General features: G+C 38.7%; 2 protein-coding genes across 4 annotated transcripts in view; both read left to right on the top strand.

The window, feature by feature from the left end:
- The window catches only part of DNAH12 (dynein, axonemal, heavy chain 12), a 397890-nt gene extending 397578 nt beyond the window's left edge, over positions 1 to 312 (top strand). Inside the window, exon 56 of the mRNA XM_006862120.1 lies at positions 122 to 312. Coding sequence (XP_006862182.1) covers positions 122 to 312 — 191 coding nt within the window. The remainder of the gene's footprint in view (positions 1 to 121) is intronic.
- A 4841-nt stretch (positions 313 to 5153) lies between these two features.
- On the top strand, positions 5154 to 21127 carry ASB14 (ankyrin repeat and SOCS box containing 14). 3 transcript variants are annotated; one of them, XM_006862066.1, is made up of 9 exons: positions 5154 to 5275; positions 6035 to 6085; positions 6512 to 6648; positions 6746 to 6904; positions 10059 to 10304; positions 12338 to 12509; positions 13295 to 13838; positions 19941 to 20094; positions 20949 to 21127. In XM_006862066.1, exons 1-9 carry the CDS (start codon positions 5154 to 5156, stop codon positions 21125 to 21127), a joined length of 1764 nt encoding a protein of 587 aa, XP_006862128.1. The 3 variants fall into 3 exon arrangements, with proteins under 3 accessions (XP_006862128.1, XP_006862130.1, XP_006862129.1); XM_006862068.1 differs by having other exon boundaries at positions 6509 to 6648; positions 10059 to 10318; positions 12358 to 12509; XM_006862067.1 differs by having other exon boundaries at positions 6035 to 6088; positions 6515 to 6648.
- Positions 21128 to 21429: the final 302 nt, after the last annotated feature.

The raw sequence follows: 21429 nt of genomic DNA, 5'->3' as shown, positions 1-21429 counted from the left end.
CTGAGTGGGAATCATCTCAACAAGACTTAAAACAAGAACAATAGTATTATAAGATGTATAGTTGTTTTAATACCATTGGCTATTTTCCCTTTATTAAATAGATACGTTTCTTCTTTTCAAGCTGAAAAGTTTAAGATTCCGAAGTCAAATGCCTATGTCTGTCCCTTGTACAAGACAAGTGAACGTAAAGGAACTCTTTCCACCACTGGCCATTCTACTAACTTTGTGATTGCGATGTTGTTAAAAACGCATCTACCCACCCAGCACTGGGTCAAGCGTGGGGTTGCTTTGCTTTGTCAACTGGATGATTAAATTGGACAAGTTTAGCAAACATCTGAAAAGAAGAAAACGAATTGTCCTAAAATACTTAAAAATATATATCCATTGTAAAGCCAAGTATCTGTGTCATTTTTTAAAATGGTCTTTGTGAATGGTCTATGTACTGTTTCCTCCCTAATTTACCATTTTTGATTGGAACACAGCCTTGTAGCTAGGCGCTTTTGAGAAGATCACAGACTCCCGTGGAAGGAAAAATGTGATAAGACGTATATGGAAAGCCTTTGAAGCTCTTATTTTGCTCCTTATTTTAGTTTGCTATGTGTGTGAAAATTACAGCTGGGGGAAATAAATGAAAAAGTATATCAGAAATGATATCTTCATAAGCACTGTGTTTTATCCTTTTGACATAACTTGTTGTTGTTGAAACTATACAAAGCAAACACACAGCAGTATTCAGTCATTTCTACACGTACAACGTAGTGGCATTGGTTACGTTCATCTAGTTGAGCTTCCATTCTCCTCCTGCTTTCCTGAGATGTTCCTCTGCCACTGACATAAACTCACTGTCCCCTAAGGCTCCTATCTAGTCTTCCTAGTTGCTGTTTATCTATTGTCAGTTTGACTCCACATGGATGGTTCTTAAAAGAGCAAATTGCTCAAGGTTGATATTGTTAACTAGTTAAGCTAAACTACTGTTTAGTTTTAAGAAGACTTCAAGGGATATTTCTGGTTTAAGGTTTAAAGATTATCTCAGGGCAATAGTTTGACTCCATGGCTGTAGAAAATCCACATTCTATGTGATTTTGAGTTATACTCTGCATTTCCCACCTTTCCATCGGGATTCTTCTATAGAATCTTTGATCAGAATGTTCAGTAATGACAGCCTGGCACCATCAACGCCTTCAGATCTCATGCCAGAGGTGGCAGACATTTCTAAACACAATTAGTCATGCATCCATCTCTTTCTCCTATTCCTCCTTCCTCTGTTGCTCCAGGTGAATAGAGAATAATTGTTGTGCCTTGGATGGCAGCTTTCAAGCTTTTAGACCTCAGGTACTAGACGGTAAACTAGGAGGTAGAACAGAGGCACTTAAACACTGTAAAGGAAGGTCCTTGCCTTCTACTGACCAACAATGTCAAGGAGAGGCATAAAGTTTTCCACACAAACAAAGCTGTTTTTAAAGCAAGGTTATAGAATTCTTGAGAGGGAGAGAGACAGGAGGTCATTCCATGTGAGAAAGATGAGGCTTTCTGCTCCCGTAAAGATTTACAGCCTCAGAAACCCTGTACAGGGTCGCTATGAGTCAGGACCAATTCCATGGCACATTACAACAACAACTACAACACTGGGTAGAGGGAGGTGCAGGGAATGGGCAGGGGAGTAAGCAAGGCTGGTTGGAACTGCAAGGTGGATGGTTCAAATTGACCAGCTGCTCCTTAGAAACCCTATACAGAGCCATTATGAGTTGGAACCAACTTGACGGCACTTAACAACAACACAAGCAAAACACAAAATGACATCTGCTGCAAAATTTACAAGGTTTAGTTGGTAGGAGTCATTCTGGATGTCCTGTGTGTGTAAAGTTCTGGTCCGTTCACTTCTAATCACCCTAGGCTCAAAAACTGGTTTGACTTGGTTATCTGTTGAAATAGCTTTAAAGGGTTGATGTTGCTAACTGGATACAGATCAGACCTCGCATGACTCAGGATGTAGCTTTTGTCTTTCCTGCCCTTCTGGTGTCTTTTCTGGGTTTGTGTAATGATATTTTACAGCCCAATATTTTCCATACTTCATCCTGAGGAAGCAGGTATAGTAAAATAATCTTTACTGAACTATTAAGTCCTGCCAGCCCTATCTGTCTCTTGCATCCAAACCATGAGCATAAGTGTCTAAACCAAGGGACCAAATCCCATGAGATGTTTGCTTATGCATAAGAAACCTTAGCAACTATTACTTTTTTTTTTTTACTTTTGTCATTGTCAATATATCTATCTTACAACTTTTTACAATTCAGCTTTTTACTTGGGTACAGCTTACTGACAGAAACTGCAATAGGTTGTACAGCCCTATCCCAATGGAATTTTTCCATCACCATAAACTACAACTTATTACTCCATAAACGATAATCTTCGCTTTCCTCTTCCCTCCTACCCCTGGTAACTACTGGTAAACTTTGGTCTCTCTATATTTGTCTGTTCTTATCTTTTTATATAAGTGCAATCATATAATATTTTTCATTTTGTGACTGACATATTTCATTCTGCATAATGTCATGAAGTCCCATCCATATTGTAGCATGTATCAAGAATTTATCTAAGGTAGTATTCCATTGTATGCATTCACCATATTTTGTTTATCCATTCATCTGTTGATGGGCAATTAGGTTGTTCACATCTTTGGGCTATTTTGATTAGTGCTCCAATGAACATTCGGGTATATATGTTTGTCTGAGTTTCTGCCTTCAAGTATTTTGGATATACAGTTAGGAATGGAATTTCTGGGTCTTTTAATCATTCTACTTTAAATGTTTTGCGGAACTGCTACATTGTCTGTGGCATTGAAGGTACCATTTTGCATTCCCAACAGGAATGAATAAAGGTTCCATTTTCCCTACATCCTCAGCAACTTTTGTTATTTTCTGTCTTTGTTTGTTTGTTTTTAATGTTAACCATCCTGGTGAGCATGAAATGGTATCTTATTGTGGTTTTGATGGCTAATGACGTTGAGTATCTTTTCAGGTGTTTGGTGGCCATTTGAATGCTGTCTTTGGTGAAATATCTATTCAAGTCCTTTGCCCATTTTATGATTGGGTTATTTGTCATTTTGTTATTAAGGTGATGTTGTTTCTTCAGCTTCAGTCATGATTTAATTTTCACTCACCTATGTGGAATTCCAGTGTGGCACTGTGGGTTAATGTGCTGGACTGCAAAGTCAGTTTGCAGTTCAAGTTCACCAGCCTTTTCTTGGAAACCCTATACAGGGTCGCAATGGTTTGGAACCAACTTGACAGCACATAACAACAACATGTGGTGCTGTAGGATTAGCACTGGATTGTAAGCCACAAGGTCAGCAGTTCAAACCCACCAGCTGCTCCTCGGTAACCCTATGCAAGGTCCCTCTGAGTCAGAACCAACTCAACAGCATTTAACAACTACAACGTTGCTAGTAGGTGAATAATTAAACAATTACAAACTATACCCCTTTCTATATTGTTTTAAAACATTAGTTCCATCTCTCACAATACCTCTGTGACTAGGGAACCTCAACATGAAGTCGACATTGCAAAGGCAATAAGATGGCAGGAGGGCAATCCTAGCTTCTGCCCCTGAGGTAGTCTTGTGTCTCTTAGCATTCGTTTCTTATTTTATTGGAAATGACAAGTGGTCCATTTGTTAGTTTTAATAGGTAATGCTGTCATAACAGTAGTGTATATTTACTATTTTAAAACCTTTCTATAAAACAATATTTTAGTCAAAATTGTATTTACCTATCTTGTGTGGGCGTAATTCCCTCATTACGATTCCTTCATGTGAGGCCACAGCTTTATAACCTAAGGAAAAGACTGTCATTCTTATCCTGTGAATCAGGGAACTTGGGGCAATTTTTTTTTTTTTTTTTAAGTTTTTATTGTGAACTGAGTGATAGTTTACATGGGAGAACATTGGCTTTACACCATTATTTCATTGCAATGATTACAGTCTCCTCCATGCATCATCATTCAACAGTATTTACTTCCATTCCCTCTTTTTTCTGGGGGAGAGGAGAGGACATATACACAGAAACACTCAGGAATATATCATAATTTAAACAACAAAAGGGCACATTCTGCAAGCCTGCCTTCTGGCCGCCAGCAGCCTGGAACAATCATTTTTAATAATTCAGTCAGAACAAAATGTTTGATTTCTCTTAAATGCAAAATGGATTCTGGGTTATGCCAGCTATGAATCTCAAGTGTATGAATTCACTTCTCCTGGCTAACCCTCTGCAAAAGCATTTCATTCCAGTAATAAAATGTCTAATTCTTTTAACTGGTGAATATGGTAGTGATAAAAAGAGATCATGTTTTTAAATAGGGCTAAACCACATGTAAAAAAGGAGAATGTGCCAGACTGTCTTATGATCAAGTATTTATAGTTAAGCTATTAATGGAATCATCACTTCAGGGAAGTGGACATCCTAAATAGGAATTTAAATTCTGAGGCTTATGTGTGCTAATCCTTAACATTGAAAACACTGGTGCTGTTCTAAGGATATATTAAAAGGTAAAAGATTTTGGTATGTAACCAAACCTATTCTCTGCTAAGACTGAAATGCTGTTTTGAAGCCATTTAAATGTTGCCTAAAATTCATTGGTCTTTACTACCATGATTTTTGTTATATGTTATATTGTGAGAGTACACTTATTTCTATAACATGTTTATTTTGAAGGTTTACTAAATAAAACATTTTTAGCATAACATTCAATATAGATTCTTTTGGGTAAATACTATAATATCTGAGAAAAATGTATAAGCAAAATCTAAAATAATTCATTCTGAGCTGTATCATTGTTACTATGGAATTGAACTGAGTCTTACATGGAAATTTGTTTTTCATGAATAAGTTTTAATTAAGTGATTACTTTCGTAAACTTTGAAGTTATGTTGAACCGGTGGCAGTTCAGAAAGTGTTTTCTATATATGGTAAATTGCTTAAGTGAATGTTTTGTTTCAATTTTTATTTTTATTTTTTTGCATTTTCTTTTATTACTGATTCTATAAATTTTGTACTTTACTGAATTTCATTTCTAATTTTAAGCAGTTGATAATGTTTTCACAACTAGAAAATATTTTTAAATCATTCTGACTTTAAAGAAAATATGTCTGCATTTCACATGGATAATTCTACCAGCGATGAAGACACAGACAATGACTTTGATACCCAGTTCATCATTCAACAGAGCTTACAGGATATTTACAAGCTGGGAACAACACAGCCTGCACCCGAGCATGAGAGGTGATATAGTGACGTTTTGGTTAACTATTCGACACTTGAGACTCATCATCAGCATGACTTTAGTCTGGTAACAAAATTAAGAGGGTCAGAATTCAACCTGATGTCATTTAAGTAAGGAGCCCCGGTGTCACAGTAGTTACAGCATTCTATAGCTTGAATCCACCAGCTGTTCTGTGGGAGAGAAATGTGGCAGTCTGCTTCCATAAGATTTACAGCCTCAGAAACTCTGTGAGGCAGTTCTCCTCTGTCCTGTAGGGTTGCTTTGAGTAGGAAGTGACTCAAGAGTAATGGGTTTGGATATTTAAAGTGTAAGAGTTGATGCTTGATCAGAGAAGAAAAAATGGGAAAGAATTCAGAATTTAGGTAGGTAGACAAGAAAATAACTGAAGAAGGCTAGCAGCAAATAAGCAAGTCATGGTGGCACAGTGGTTAAAGCTCTTGGCTGCCAACCTGTAGGTCGGTGGTTCCATCCCACCAACCATTCCTCAGGAAAAAGATGCGGTAGTCTGCTTCCGTAAAGAACAAAGCCAACATTCTAAGGGAAGACAGGCACGGAAGAGGGTGCGTTAAAGGCCTTACTACATTTTGGAAATACTTTTATTAATCATCAGGCATTGTCTCATATGACAGCTCTTCTCTTGTTAAGTACTGTGGTACCCTATCCTTTAGTTTTTTTTATCAGATACCTTACTTTTCCCTCAATTTTAAAGTTACAGCTATATGGATCTATAAATACATACATGTTTTCCCCCCATGCAGCTTCCAATCCTTTTTGAGCACTGACTATAAGAAGATAGTTGAGACGATAGATACAGTTAAGTACTCTTTCTATCCGCTTCAACTTGTGGTAAGCCATGGTGATGACAGTGGGCAACATTCCTCCTCTATGCCCAAGAAGGCTGGAAGTCGGTTCTTCCAAATGCTGAACATGATGAGCTAATGATCAAGAGTCTCATGTGGCCCTTCCTTGGGGAAAAAGAGCTCCCGGGCTTCTCTATGGACAGAGCTGTTTTTCTGTATGTGACAAGACCTTGGGAGTATTTACAGGTCTGGTGGGGTAGAAAAGCCTTGATGAAAGGCCTTACTGTTTCTCCTTTGGCAATTAAATGTGTCTTTCATAAACTTTGGCGCTAGAATTCTATTGTTTTAGGTACTGACCTTGATAGTAGAATTTAGAAGTAGTATGGGCTACCTTATCTGTCTACCAAATGTGAATTTGTTCTCATTTAACTCATTAATAGGTAAGGAAGATGCATTGATACACTTGACCACGTACCATTCAGCTTTTGATGAAGTTGATGGGACAGGTTGGCTTCCTCTACATAAGGCTGCAGTGCAATTAAACAAGAACATTCTGGAAATAACCCTGAAAGGTAACTCCCTTTATAGTTCTTTTTGCTGTTCTCTTTGCAATAAATTTAGCACTTATTTCTGAATATTAATCTGTGTGGTCTAATGGATTTATTTCAGCATCAAAACCCAGTATGTGGGAGCAAACCACCCACAAAGGCGAAACACCGCTTTTTTTGGCTGTCAGCAGTTGCCGCTTAGAAAATGCCAGTTTTCTTCTTCTCAATGGTTGTAATCCAAATGCTAAGAATTTAGAAGGCAATTCTCCTCTTCTTACAGGTAAATTAACACCTTGGCCTCTGGGGATGAGTCTGACTTTAAGTCTCCTCCATGCAACTTTTGTGTGTGGTTGGTTGCATTAGTGTCACTTACCTCCCAACTGACTAGATATGCTCAAACGTTCTCAGCCTCAGGAAACTTTCTATAGGCATGATGCAATATCTCTGTTTACTGCTGCTGCTGCTGCGTGCTATGAAGTTGGTTCCAACTCATAACAACCTTGTATGTGGTTTCTGAGGCTGTACATCTTTACAGGAGCAGAAAGCCTCATCTTTCTCCCACAGAGCACCTGGTGGATTTGAACTGCTGACCTTGCAGTTAGCAGCCCAACATGTAACCCACTACTTAATTGAGCCAGTTACCTTTGGTATAAGATGTATGTATATGTATAAGGTATCAGAGAACTAAAAGAAGCAGCCAATAGCAAGAGAAACTCAGGTCTGAGAAAGCTGGCACACTGAACACAAACAACTCAGTTTGCTCCCTTCTGAATCCTTACTAAAACCACAGTTAAGTAATTGTTTTAAAGGAATAAGATGCAAACAAATAGGAAGAACAAGAGAGGAGACAGCAATAACACATTTTAAAAAAACCTAGGAGGTCAGATGGATGAGTACTAAGTGACAAGAAAGCCAAGTCTTAAACTGGTAGTGGAGAAAGTTAAAAAACACACATAATTTTCAAAAAGTCTGGATATTGTTGAATATAGGTACTTCATGGAACATGGGTGAAGGAAGGGCAGTTAAAATAGAGGATGTTGCTGTTGGTAAGTGCTGTGAAATCAATTCTGATTCATAGCAACTCTGTATAGCGTTTTCAAGCAGCAGCTGGTGGGTTTAAGCTGCCAACCTTGCAGGTTAGTAGTCCAGTGTTTGTCCTACCAGGACTCCAAAAAAAAAAAAGAGAGAGAAAAAAGAGAACTATTAAGAAGCAGATCACCAGGTCACTTCCTGACTCCAATCTGCTGGACCACATTCCACCACCCCAGCAGAGTTCTGGAGCTGTCTTCTCTGCACCGAGTTAGTCTCTGGAGTGAGGAGGAATATGAAACAAAGGTGGAGTACTGTACTGAAAACACTGGAAGGATTAAGTAAGCATAGGCTGAGCTCTCACCTGCCTCCCCTACTAGGGTTCCAGAAAGATAGCAGCTAAGCATTTACTCTCCAGAAACAGGCTTCTCTGGAGAATCTGAACAGCCCCAAAAGACCTAAATATAGTGACCCGGGGGGTTCCCCAACAAATAGTCCAGATACACCAACCTGCAGTTAAGCCCATGGTTCATCCACACCCCCACACCACTTTGTTCCCAGTCAGATTTTTTCATGCCCCATTCTTCATCGTGAATAGAATCTGAGAAAATCTTTAATATGAAAGACAGAGTAAAACAAACAGAGATAAGCAACTTGGAGGAAACATTATTTATGAGAAGGAGACATTTTTATTCATCTCTTCAGAAAAACTGATGAAATAGGAATAGGATAGTAAGAAAGAAAAATCAAAGAACTGAAAAAAGGGGGAAAAAAAACCTCCTGAATATTTAAAATTTTTTTTGGAAATAATTCATTTTGTGAAAGGCTAAGCTGGTTATTTAGAAATATAAACATTAGTAGCAAAGAATAAGCTAAAAAGATGCCTTTGGGGAAGAGGAAGTGGGCTGGGTAGGAAAGAGCTAGAAAACTCCTGTAGTATTTGACTTTGGCAAACTTTGCACATGTCCTGGTGTGGCGCTGTGGGTTAATGTGCTGGACTGCAAAGTTGTTTGAACTGCAGAGTTGGCAGTTCAAGCTCACCAGCCCCTCCTCAGAAACTGTATACAGGGTTGCTATGGGTTGGAACTGACTTGACGTCACTTAACAATAACAACCTTTTATCAAAATAAAAATTTTAGATTTTCAAAAAGAAACAGCACAGTAACAGAGCATTGCTGAAAATTGGCCTTGTGGGCCCTTTGTGGTTTATCGTAAAACATAGTCTCTAAGGCATTTATAGAAAAACACTGACTGAAAAAGCCCCCTGAGAAGGCAGCTCATAAACTGTAAAACCCCACATCGCAGTGTAGTTTCCTCATTTGTGAGATGGGGATAATAATAGTGTATGTCATGTGTGTGTCCAAACCCCATATGTGAAGTCTGTCATGATCATTGTGAACCTTTGAACAGCGCTGGCTTTCCTCTCTTCACTCCTACCTATCTGGCAGATCCAGTGGTCTAATTTCTGTGGTACTTAGACAGTATTTCACATTGATAGATCATAGAAAAAGTGGAGTTAAAGTTAAGCAAGTTTGTTGCAAAATTGCTCAGAAACTTCAGTATACCAAAGCACAAAGTGAAACTTAAAGAGGGAGAATGACCATGCTGTGTTCCCAGGCCTTTTATTTTGTTTTTGTTGTTTTTTTTTTTTAACTACAGAATCATTTTCTTCCAAAGGAACCTCAAGGGACTATATGCAGAACACACTTGGGAAACACAGGCCAAAACTATTGTTTCCATAGACTCAGCCACTCTCCCATGTGTCATGTGTATTTACATTACATTTTCAGTCATTTATTTGCAACGGTTGTTTTTACTGCTGGCTTTGTTCTTTTTCTTCTTTTAAAGTAGTTATAGGCATTTTCAGGACTGTAACAGGTGGTGCTTGGTTCTTTTTTTAACAGATTTTTAATGAAAATTTTATGTTTATGTATCTTAACCACATAAGCAAACAATACCAGCTACGAGTTGCCATTGAGTTAATTCTGACTCATTGTACCGTCAGGTGTGACACAGAGAACTGTGCTCTATATGGTTTCCAATGTCTCAATTTTCAGAAGTGGATTGCCATGACTTGTTTCTGAGGGGCCTCTAAGTGGACTCAAACTACCAACCTTTTAGTTAGCAGCAAGCATGTAAATTATTTGCATCATTCAGGGATCCAAGGAGTCAATAGACAACACATAAATTGGTCATGGTTTATAGAAAACCAAATAGTGCATTGATATAAAACATTATTAGAATTATTTAATACATGTTCTGTTCTAAAATCTGTTTCCTAAACATAGAACACTGGGATATGATAGTAAATAGGATAATCACCTTAAAAAGTCAAAAAATACTAGCTGGTATGATCCTCTTGTCTTAACGTCCTGTAACGTTTAACCTCATTTCTAATTTCCCAGCTGTTGCTCAGGATTCCTACGACATGGCCTCCTTGCTGATCAGCCACGGAGCAGATGTCAATCTGCTGTGTGCCAATGAGAGGACGGCTCTCCATGAAGCAGCCAAACTGGGCAGACAGGACATGGTGAAGCTTATGCTGGTTTCTGGGGCACACCCTGACCCACGGAGCTCGTATGGTTTCACTCCTCTTGCTCTTGCTGCCCAAAGTGGACACACTGAAATCATGAGAATATTATTGCAGAAAGGCAAGATATCCTGTGTAATCAGCACAGTACCAAGGTGTGATGTGATGCAAGTGCTCTCTTGATTGAGAGCTTCAAAATATTGAAGTCAGCATTTTATGTAAGCCTAATATATGTAAGTGTCGAGCTCTGGTAGCGTAGTGGCTACGAATCGGGCTGCTCACCTCACAGTCAGCAGTTCGAAACTACCAGCTGTTCCGCGGGAGAAAGATGAGGGTTTCTACTCCCGTAAAGATTTACAACCTCAGAAACCCTGTACAGGGTCACTATGAGTCGGAACCAACTCCACGGCACATAACAGCAACAACAACAACAATATAAGTGATAAAATTATGTGTAAAGACGGCTACTGAAAACAAGGAAATAGTTCTTTTGGCTGAAGTAATGAGGAGCCCTGGTGGTAGAGCAGTTAAGCTCTCTTGTGCTTACTGAAGGGTCAGCAACTTGAAAGATAGGCAGTCTGCTTCTGTAAAGGCTCTAGCCTTGGAAGCCCTGTGGGTCTCTGTCCTGGAGGGTCACTATCAATCAGAAGCAGTTCAACAGCCTTTGTTACTAGAATGCAGATGACTCTTTTAATTCCTGTCCCTGACCATTCTAAGAAGACTGTTGTTTTTGAACTTTTTATGTGTTCTCTTTTTGTAGAATCAGATTCAAAAACCCTCCAACATGCCTAACATGCTGTCTCTGTTTAACTAAACTAAGTCATGAGACAGTCCCATCTGTTAGCACATGATCTCAGTTGTTAGGAAATTCTTCCTAATTTCTTCTCTTTGAGTCCTAGTGCTCTCATCTAAAGGGAGGTTTATTAGCTTACACTTTTATTAATGTATTCTAGGAATTTCTTGAGCAATACTGTACTCAGGTGACTGTTAGTGGGTCTGTACTAAATTAGTTGCTGTCTTTTTCATACGAGCTATAAAATGTACCTAGAATGCCCTCTATTCCTTTTATCTACCTAAATGCTCTTCTTTCTTCAGAGCCTGTTTTACTGTGAAGTCTTCAACACCTGGTTCACTGCCTTTTTTCCTTCCTTCACCTCACAACTTGATCTCTTCTAGAGGACTTTTGTCTATACCTATGGTTTTACCATTTTCCTGATGCGGCACTACGGGTTAATGTGTTGGACTGCAAGGTCTGTTGGTACCGAAAGGTTGGCGGTTCAAACTCAACAGCTGCTCCTTCGAAACCCTATACAGGGTTGTTATGAGTTGGAACCAACTTGATGTTACTTACCAACAGCAACAACAATGCTTATACCTGGTGTGGCGATGTAGGATAAACACTGGACTGCTAACCACAAGATCAGCAGTTGAGCCCACCAGTTGCTCCATGAAAACCCTATACAGAATCACTATGAATCGGAACTGACTCAATGGCCCTTAACAACAACAACATACTCACGTTATCCACACCACTCACGTGACTTTCAGCATACAAAGTACTATGATTTATCACCTTCATTTTCAGCAGTCCAACTTCAGTTAAAAACAATTAGTGTCTCTTACTATGAACCATCCCCCAAAACATTAAATGACATGGTGACATAGTTCAACATGATTATTAATACCATCCTATATGTAAGTGTACTATAAGTCTAGTAAAAAAAAAAAAGCATCCTTTATAAAATTATTTCTACTGGAATTTTCAAGTTTCAAAAAAAAGTAATTTATGAAATTACTTTGAATGTCAGCCTACTTAAAACTTAGACATTTGCACTCTATTTTTTCCTCCCCAACTAGCCTATAAGCTGTATGAGAGCAGCAGGCATGTTTTAGTTGATGCTTGGTGCTTGGCTAGAGTTGTTAAGTGCCGTCAAGTCAGTTCTGCCTCATAGTGACCCTGAATAGGGTTTCCAAGGATCAGCTTGGTAGGTTTGAACCACCTCCCTTGCAGTTCAAACCAACCTTGCAGTCCAGTGCATGATTCTGCACCAAGACTCCAATAATTGCTTTTTAGTGGTGGCGACATATTTTTAAGATTGCTTAAGTAATATGATGAAAAAAATGTTTACATAATAAGACTCTTTCTCCTTTTAGGAGCGAATGCTCTTGGCCAGGCCTCTGATTCTTCTTCCATCTTAGTTGAAGCTGCTAGTGGAGGGAATCCAGACTCAGTTGCTCTCTTGCTAGAGTACGGTGCTGATGCCAACATCCCTAAGAATTCAGGCCACCTGCCCATACATGTGGCTGCTGACAGAGGTCACTTACTGTAAGTTCAACTGCAAGATTGTAAACAATAGAAATTGGTATCATAACTTTTGAGCAGCTGTTAGGAAGTTTTTATTCTTCATCCTTGATCCTAGCAACTCTAGACCCCTTTTAAATATGTGAAAACTTTTGACCAGATAGAAGGGGGTAAAGCCGGGAAACCTTGTAGTTAGTCACATAGGAGACCTAAAGATACTGCTGTATCTTTTCCTTAGGCAGTGTTGGGCGCCTCAGGTCTCAGTGAACTGGGCTCATTCTGAATTTTGTAACCTAAACAGTGGTTCCATTTTGCTTTACTTGGCTTTGAAGATTTGGGGTATAAAGATTATACCTTTTTTGTTGGAGTTTGTAACTACCACCTGATACTAATGTTATTTGGAGTGGCACTGTAGGATAAACAGTGCACTGCTAACTGCAAGATTGGTGGTTGAGGCCCACCAGTGAATCCTCAAAAACTCTCTCTCTATATATATAGGGTCACTATAGGAGCTCTGGTAGCGTAGTGGTTACGAATTGGGTTGCGAACCTTACGGTCAGCGGTTCGAAACTACCAGCCGCTCCGCGAGAGAAAGATGAGGCTTTCTACTCCCGTAAAGATTTACACCCTCGGAAACCCTGTACAGGGTCGCTATGGGTCAGAACCGACTCGACGGCACTTAACAACAACAACAGGGTCACTATGATTCACACTTAAGAAGAAGAACAACAACTAATATTATTCAGTGCTAAAACAACCAGGTGAATGCTGCATATTAACAAAACTCATTTTGAAATATGCCTTTTCAGAGCCCTGAAGACTTTGGTTCCTGTTACGGATTTTGCATCCATTAAGCAAAGTGGGATCAGTCCAATTCACTGTGCAGCAGCAGGGGCACACCCTGAGTGCCTGGAACTTCTCATCCAGGCTGGATTTGATGTGAATTTCATGCTGGATCAGAGAATTTGCAAACACTATGATGACCAGAGGAAGTCAGCTTTGTATTTTGCCGTATCAAACGGTGACCTCTCTTCAGTTAAGCTGCTTCTGAGTGCTGGGGCTCTGCCTAATCAAGACCCAGTTAACTGTCTCCAGATAGCCCTACGGATGGGCAACTATGAGCTGATAAGTTTGCTGCTTCGACATGGGGCCAATGTCAATTACTTCTGTAGAGTCAACCCTTTACATTTCCCATCAGCACTGCAGTACACCCTCAAAGATGAAGTCATGCTCAGGATGCTGCTGAATTATGGGTATGATACAGAGCGATGCTTTGATTGTCCTCATGGAGACAAAGTTCAACCTATGTATGTTTTTGAAGGCTGGACATCTACAGTTATCAAAGACACTATGGTAAGTTCACACTGTCCGCTGTATGTCCTTAGGCAGCCAGTATCTGGCACTATACAGAAGTAAGACTCTCTCCATCATCTCCAGAGAGCTCATGATTGGAAAGATGCTAATATGATATATGATTAAGTATGATACAGTAAAGTAAATCATATATGATTAAACACACACAATTAAAAGGGAGCTTTTGAAGACACAAAACCAGTTCTGAGGAGAAAGTGATTTAACTCTACCCAGAGATGTCAGGGAGTCCACATACCTGAGCAAGGTTTTAAAGAATGCTGTCCTATGTTTCAGTGATGCTCTTTCTCTGAATAAGTGAATTATCTAGCTAAAATGCTTCTGGCTTCCCAGTGTCTGTACTTCTAAGTTTTTGGCTATCTCTTTTAGCTCTTCTCAAAGATGGCCTTCCTGTCTATCTAAAGTAGTTCCCCTCCCTCAGTAATTCTTTTTATCATGCTATTCATTTTTATAGCATTTATCACTATCTGAAGTTACCTTAAAATTGATTTACTTACTGTCTCTGCAAATACACACATGTGAGTTGTTAGACACCACTTCCCTCAGCTCACACAGTTCTGCTTAACACGAAGTGCGTACTCTATAAATACTTGAATTCATGAAAATCAAAATTTGAAAATAGATATGAAATGGTGGATTGGTGAAAGCACCTTGAATCATTTCTGAAAATTGAAAGTCAAAATATTGTTATTTTAACATTGTATGATTAATATATGACTTACTCTACAACATTAACTTGGCACTTTGGCATATGAGGGGGCTTCAAAAAAGTCATGGAAAACCCCTATTGTCTTTCCATTCCTTTTTTTTCATACTTTTTGAAGCCCCCTCATATATCATCTTGTGTCCTTTCCAAGTTTTTTACATAGTACTACTTCACTTCTCCTAGGTGCATCTTGTCTAAGAGACTATACATTAATTAAAGGCAGATGCCTACCTGTCATATTCCTCATGTATGGGTGAAATTGAGTATAATTTTGAAAGAAAACCAAAATTAAGTGTGAGTTTTAGTAAGACGGCTCATTCCCCTCTCATGTGCATAAAGTAGGCTTCTACTAGGACTGCTTTGTGATTCACAGGAGGAGCTCACACCTAAATTCCAGTCAGCAGGACAGGGGGTGGGAGAGAGCAACACTACCCTGCTCTTCTTCAGCCTTATCCTGTGAGCCAGTGGGGTCACTATGGGGTCACTATGGCTGGTGTCACCCAGTGCAGCACCATAGTGTCGTTTCCTAGTCAACCCCTGGGACTACCTCCTGTACCAGCCCACACAGAATCCTAAGTAATGCTTATTATCCATTTTACTCATAGAATAATAGGTGTTATCATTGTAAATTATGTAAATATAATGTTTCTTAATTATATTAATACTAATAACAAACTTGTTTTGTAAAGTCTTTCCACAATGAATACATTATTGTTATTAGGTGCTATTGAATCTGTACTGACTCACAGTGACCTTATGCACAACAGAACAAAATACTGCCTGGTCCTCCATCAACTTCACCATAGTTGCCATGCTTGAGCCCATTGCTACTGCCACTGTACCAATCCATCTCATTGGGGGCCTTCCTCTTTTTCGTTGACCCTTCACATGATGTCCTTCTCCAAGGACTGGTCCCTCCTGATAATGTCCAAAGTATGAGAGTTGAAGTCTGGCCATCTTGGCTTCCAGGGAGCATTCTGGCTATACTTCTTCCAACACAAATTTGTTTGTTCTTTTGGCAGTCCATAGTACTTTTAATATTTTCCTCCAACACCATAACTCAAATGCATCAATTCATTTATGGTCTTCCTGATGATTGTCCAACTTTCACATGCATGTGATTGTCAGATTATTGAAAATACCATGGATTGAGTTAGGCACACCTTAGTCCTCAAACTGACATTTGTGCTCTTCAACAATTTAAAGAGGTTTTGTGCATCAGATTAGTCTAATGCAATATGTTGTTTGATTTCTTGACTGCTACTTCCATGAGTGTTGATGGTTCATCTGAGTAAATTGAAATCTTTGACAACTTCAGTCTTTTTCCTTTTTTCAAAAAGTTTTTATTGTGAATTGAGTGATAGTGTACATGGGGGAACATCAATTTTACACTCATCCTACTGTATTCATTTCATTGCAATGATTACAATCCCCTGCATGTTTCATCATTCAACAGTAATTTGCTTCTATTCCCTTTGGGTTTTTTTTTGTTGTTGTTGTTGTTGTTTTGTATGTGCACCAAAACACTCAGGAATATACACTCATTCAAACAGCCAAAGGGCACACCCGACAACTTCAGTCTTTTCTCCATTTATCTTATTATTTATTGGTCAAGAGGTGAGGATTTTTCTGTTCTTTACATTGAGATGCAACCCATACTGAAGGCTGTTGGTTTTGATCTTCATTAGTAACTGTTTTAAGTCCTCTTCGCTTTCAACAAGAAAGGCTGTGTCTTCTGAATATCGCAGGTTGTTAATGACTCTTCCTCCAATCCAGATACCACGTTCTTCTTCATATAATCCAGCTTTCATTAAGTGTGGTGAAAGAATACAACTCTAGTACTCACCTTTCCTGATTTTAAAGCATTCAGTGTCCCCTTGTTCTGTTCGAACCTGCTGCCTCTTGGTCTTTGTACAGGTTCCTCATAAGCCCAATGAAGTGTTCCAGAATTCTAATTCTCCACAATGTTGTCCATAGTTTGTCATAATCCACACAGTCAAAAGCCTTTGCATAGTCAGTAAAGCACAGGTAAACATCTATCTGACATCAGCAGTGATATCCCTTGTTCCACGTCATCTGAACCCAGATGAACCTTCTGGCAGTTCCCTGGCAATGTACTTCTGCAGCCATTTCTGAATTATCTTTAGAAAAACTTTACTTGCATGCAATATTAATAATATTGTCCAATGGAGTAGGCATAAATACGGATCTCTTCCAATCAGTTGGACAGGTCTTCCAAATTTCTTGGTGTACATGAATGCTTCCACTGCCACATCAGTTTGTTGAAAAATTTCTATTTGTTTTCCATCTATTACCTGAGCTTTGTTCTTTGCCAATGCCTTCAGTGCATCTTGGACTTCTTCAATATCATTGGTTTTTGATCATATCGTACCTTGTGAAATGTTGAACATTGGCCATTTCTTTTTGGTACAGTGTCTTGGTGTATTCCTTATATCTTCTTTTGATGCTTTCTGCATCATTCAATATTTTACCCATAGAATCCTTCAGTATTTCAAGTCAAGGCTTATATTTTTTTCTTCAATTTCCTCAGCTTGAACGTGTTCTTCACTTTTGGTTTTCTAACTTCAAGTCTGTGCACATTATAATATTTGACTTCCTCTTCTTGAGCTGCCCTTTGAAATTTTCTGTTCAGCTTTTTATCTCATTTCCTCTATTTGCTTTAGCATGTCTACACTGGAGAGCAAGTTTCAGAATCTCTTCTGACTTTCGTTTTGGTCTTTTCCTTATTTCTTGTCTTTATCATTATTTCTTGTCTTCTTAATGACCTTTTACTTTATTCCTGTATGATGTTATTCATGTCATCCCACAACACTTCTGGTCTTCGGTCATATGTGTCTAATTCATCAAATCTGTTCTTGAGATAATCTCTAATTTCAGGTGAGATATATTCAAGGTCATATTTTGCCTCTTGTGGACTGGTTTTAATTTTCTTCAGCTTCAGCCTGAACTTTCATATGAGCAATTGGTAGTTTGTCCTGGTCTTGTTTTGGCTGATGATACGGAGCTTTTCCATTGTCTCGTCCCACAGATGTAGTTTATCTGCTTTCTGTGTAATCTGTCTGGTGAGGTCCATGTGTATAGTCATCTTTGATATTGTTTTAAAAAGGTATTTACAATGAATAAGTCAAAATTCTATGTCATCTGCAGCAGTTTTTCTATCAAGGCCATATTTTCCAGTTGATCCTTCCTCTTTATTTCCAACCACCTTTGCATTCCAATCTCCAGTAATTGTCAATACATCTTGAATGCATGTTTGATCAATTTCAGACTGAAGAAGTTGGTAGAATTCTTAAATTTTGTCATCACTGGCTCTGGCACATAAATTTGAATAATAGGTGTATTAACTGGTCTTCCTTGTAGGTGTATGGATATTATCCTATCGCAAACAGTGTTGTACTTCAAGATAAATCTTGAAATGTTTTTGATGATGAATGTGGCACCATTCCTCTTCAATCTGCCATTCCTGGCATAGTAAAGTATGTGATTGTCAGGTTCAGAATGTCCAATATCAGTCTATTTCAGCTCACTAATGTATAGGGGGAGTCCTGGTGTGGTGCTGTGGGTTAATGCGCCAGACTGCAAAGCCATTTGAACTGCAAGGTTGGCCATTAAATCTCACCAGCTGCTCCTCGGAAACCCTATACAGGGTCGCTATGGGTTGGAATCCACTCAAAGGCACTTACCAACAACAGCAATGCACAGGGAGCCCTGCTGTGGTGCTGCAGGATAATGCAATGGACCACAAGGTTGATTTGAATAGCAAGGTCAGCAGTTCACACTCACCAGCCACTGTGAGTCCTGAAAACTTTACTCCATTCACATTACCCAAGTCGTATTTTGAGTGCTTTCCAACCTGAGAGTCTCATCTTCTGCCATTATATCTGACAGTATTCTGGTGTTCTTCATCATGTTTCAGTATTCAGTTTTCTGGTGCTGACAGTGTTCCACTGTTATTCATAGATTTTCAGAAGTTGTCTGCCTCTCCTTGTTCCTAATCTGTTTTAGTCTGGAAGTTCAGCTGAAACCTGTCCACCATTTGTGACCCTGCTGTTTTTTAAAATACCGGTGGCATTGATTCTACAATCACAGTAACACACAAGCCACCACAGTATGACAAACTGATAGACGAGAGGTGGGAATACATTATTAGTAACAAAATGGAAGCCTTGTTCAAATTTTTCTCCTTCTTTTACTTACTTTATTCTCAAAAAAAAGTTATTGCTATAGCTTCACAAATAACCAGTTTTCACAATCTTGTTACAAAAACATGAAAAAAGTTGACAAAATCAGCTATCTAAAAGACAGTGACAGCAACAGAAACAACAGTGTGTGCTTGTAGCCTGTGCAGGTGAAACCATGTGGTTCGAAATGTCATTGTAATTGGGCAGTAATAATAATAGCTCTGACTGGAGCATATTTGTTGTTGTTAAGTGCCATCAAGTCCATTCCGACTCATAGTGACCCTGCATTAGGTTTCTGTGGAGCGCTTGGTGGGTTTGAACTGTCAGCCTTATATTTCAAACAGACCTTGTGGTCTAGTGTAGTATCCTGCCATGGTATACCAGGACTTCACTAGAGCATATTGTTGTTGTGTGCCGTGGAGTCGGTTCCGACTCATAGCGATCCTGTACAGAATTTCCGAGGCTGTAAATCTTTACGGGAGCAGAAAGCCTCATCTTTCTCCCGTGGAACAGCTGGTAGTTTCAAACTGCTGACCTTGAGGTTAGCAGCCCAATTTGTAACCGCTATGCTACCAGAGCTTGGGTTCAAAAAGTAAATTAGCATAGTTTTAGCCTTGCAGAGTTATCAACACATGTAAATTGGGCTTACAATATAATGTTTTCATTGTTATAACTAAGGGGATCTTGTTATTAAAAATAGTACATTTCTACACTTTAAGAAAAAGTACATTTCTGTTGAAACACAAGTATTTTATAGTCATGCTGGTGTCACCCCTTCCAACAGTTACACACCTGTCTTTAATTCCCTAGTGGTGGATACCACAGCTGTGAGTTGCTCAGACTTCTTCCACGTGCATCTCATTGACCAGAATTTAGTCATGTGACCACACCTGACTGCAAATACTGGCAACGTAATTTTTATTGCAGAGCATCATGTGGACAAAGGGAGTAAAAGATATGAAACAGTCTCATTATATCTTATATAGTTTTGAAGAAGGTAGTAAATGTCTTTCCAAATCTTAGAGCTAAGAAATTTTCTTGCTTATCACATCCATTTATAAATGAGTTTGGGACTTTGGTTTCCAACTGGGTTTTTTTTGTGTGTGTTTTTTTATGATGAACCATAGGTACTTAATACTTTTCATTTACTTGCACAATTGTGATTTTCTTCTCCAGTTCTGTGAAGTGATAACTTTGTCTTGGCTGCAGCATCTTTCTGGAAAGGTTGTTCGCGTGATGCTTGATTATGTTGATCACATTCGGATCTGTTCAAAGTTGAAAGCTGTGCTCCAAAATCAGGGGCTGTGGTCAGAAATCAATTTTATCTTAAGTAAGTATCTTTACTTCTTGCAGAAGACACTCACTTAAAACACTAATTTTGATGCAAGCTTATGCCTTCTGGTTAAAAGCTTTAAAGAAACCAAGAAAAATTCTATACCTAACTAGAAAATGTTACTGGCTAATAATTAGAGTCTGTACTTCTTACCATTTTCCAGTAGATAAAAACTATTAGGTAATTACTTATTTATAATCTTTTGTTCCAATCCACCCAAATCATGACTATGAAAGGGCACTGTAGAGACAGGAATGAAGTTATGAAATGGCAACTTAAAAGTGAGGAGAAAAAGCTGAAATCTAAGCCTGTTGAGGGTATTAAAAGATACCCTCTCCAAAATAAATGATTTCACAGAAACACACAAATTGAACTTAAAAATTCTTTCATCTAATTTCCCCCTGGAAGGTCATCTTCAGCTTTTAACTTGTAATAAGGGCCAGGAATGGGGCTTAAAACATGAGTTAAAGTCAGAACCACAATAATGTCTAGTCATTGAAATCTAAGTTGACTTGTGGGAGAAAAATGAGGCTTGTCTGCTCCCGTAAAGATTGTCTCTGGAACTCCATATAGGGTTGCTGAGTTGGAATTGACTTGATCACAGTGGATGTGTTTTTGGTGTGTGTGCATGTGTGTTAACTTGACTTGGCTCTAAAACCATGTTTACAAGAAGGGTTGCAAGGAAAACTGAAAACAGTTTTTCAAAGTCTCTATGGACTTTGTCATTTAGTCACAACAAAAATTTTGGTGGCCTAAGTGTAAAATACATTTGCTAACTAAACCCCAAGGTCTCTCAAAAATAAAGCAATCCTCTTTCCTTTTGGATAGCATTTCTGTTTCTTTCATTTTAGCAAACCCTCGCTCCCTAAAACACCTGTGCCGCCTAAAGATTCGGAAATGTATGGGACGTTTACATTTGCGCTGCCCCGTCTTCATGTCGTTTCTTCCATTACCTAATCGTCTTAAAGCATATGTCCTCTACAAAGAATACGATCTTTATGAACAAGGAAATTTTAAAGGAACCTGGTAATCTCTTCTAGAGGAAAAGGTATAATTGTGCAACTGTATTTCTTAAATTCTGACTTATGTCTAACGTATCTGTGTGGTTTTACCCAGCGACTAAAATCTAAATGCAATCTTCATTCTTTAAAGTCACCTGAATATAGCCTCTCAATATACCAGATGGACAGCATTCTGAAAAGCCATTTTAAAAAATAAAGGCCAAACAGTAAAATTTTCAGTTAACTGGAACAAGTCAGTCTAATTTTGTATTAATGCACATTTTCACATGGTCAGAATAATAGATGCCATCTGTGGTGCTTTGACTAAATT

This window comes from Chrysochloris asiatica, unplaced genomic scaffold (genome assembly GCF_000296735.1).
Source record: "Chrysochloris asiatica unplaced genomic scaffold, ChrAsi1.0 scaffold00046, whole genome shotgun sequence".
Classification (NCBI taxonomy): Eukaryota; Metazoa; Chordata; class Mammalia; order Afrosoricida; family Chrysochloridae; genus Chrysochloris; species Chrysochloris asiatica.
The sequence above is the reverse complement of the archived record's forward strand: the minus strand, read 5'-3'. Positions and strand labels throughout refer to the sequence as shown.

What these genes read in the sequence shown, in the direction of transcription:
- ASB14 (XM_006862066.1), top strand. Translation starts at nt 5,154, where the DNA reads ATGGATAATTCTACCAGCGATGAAGACACAGACAATGACTTTGATACC. An exon ending in AAGATAGTTGAGACGATAGA is followed by an intron (nt 6,086 to 6,511) that starts TACAGTTAAGTA and finishes ATTTAACTCATT; the next exon opens with AATAGGTAAGGAAGATGCAT. An exon ending in TCTGGAAATAACCCTGAAAG is followed by an intron (nt 6,649 to 6,745) that starts GTAACTCCCTTT and finishes GATTTATTTCAG; the next exon opens with CATCAAAACCCAGTATGTGG.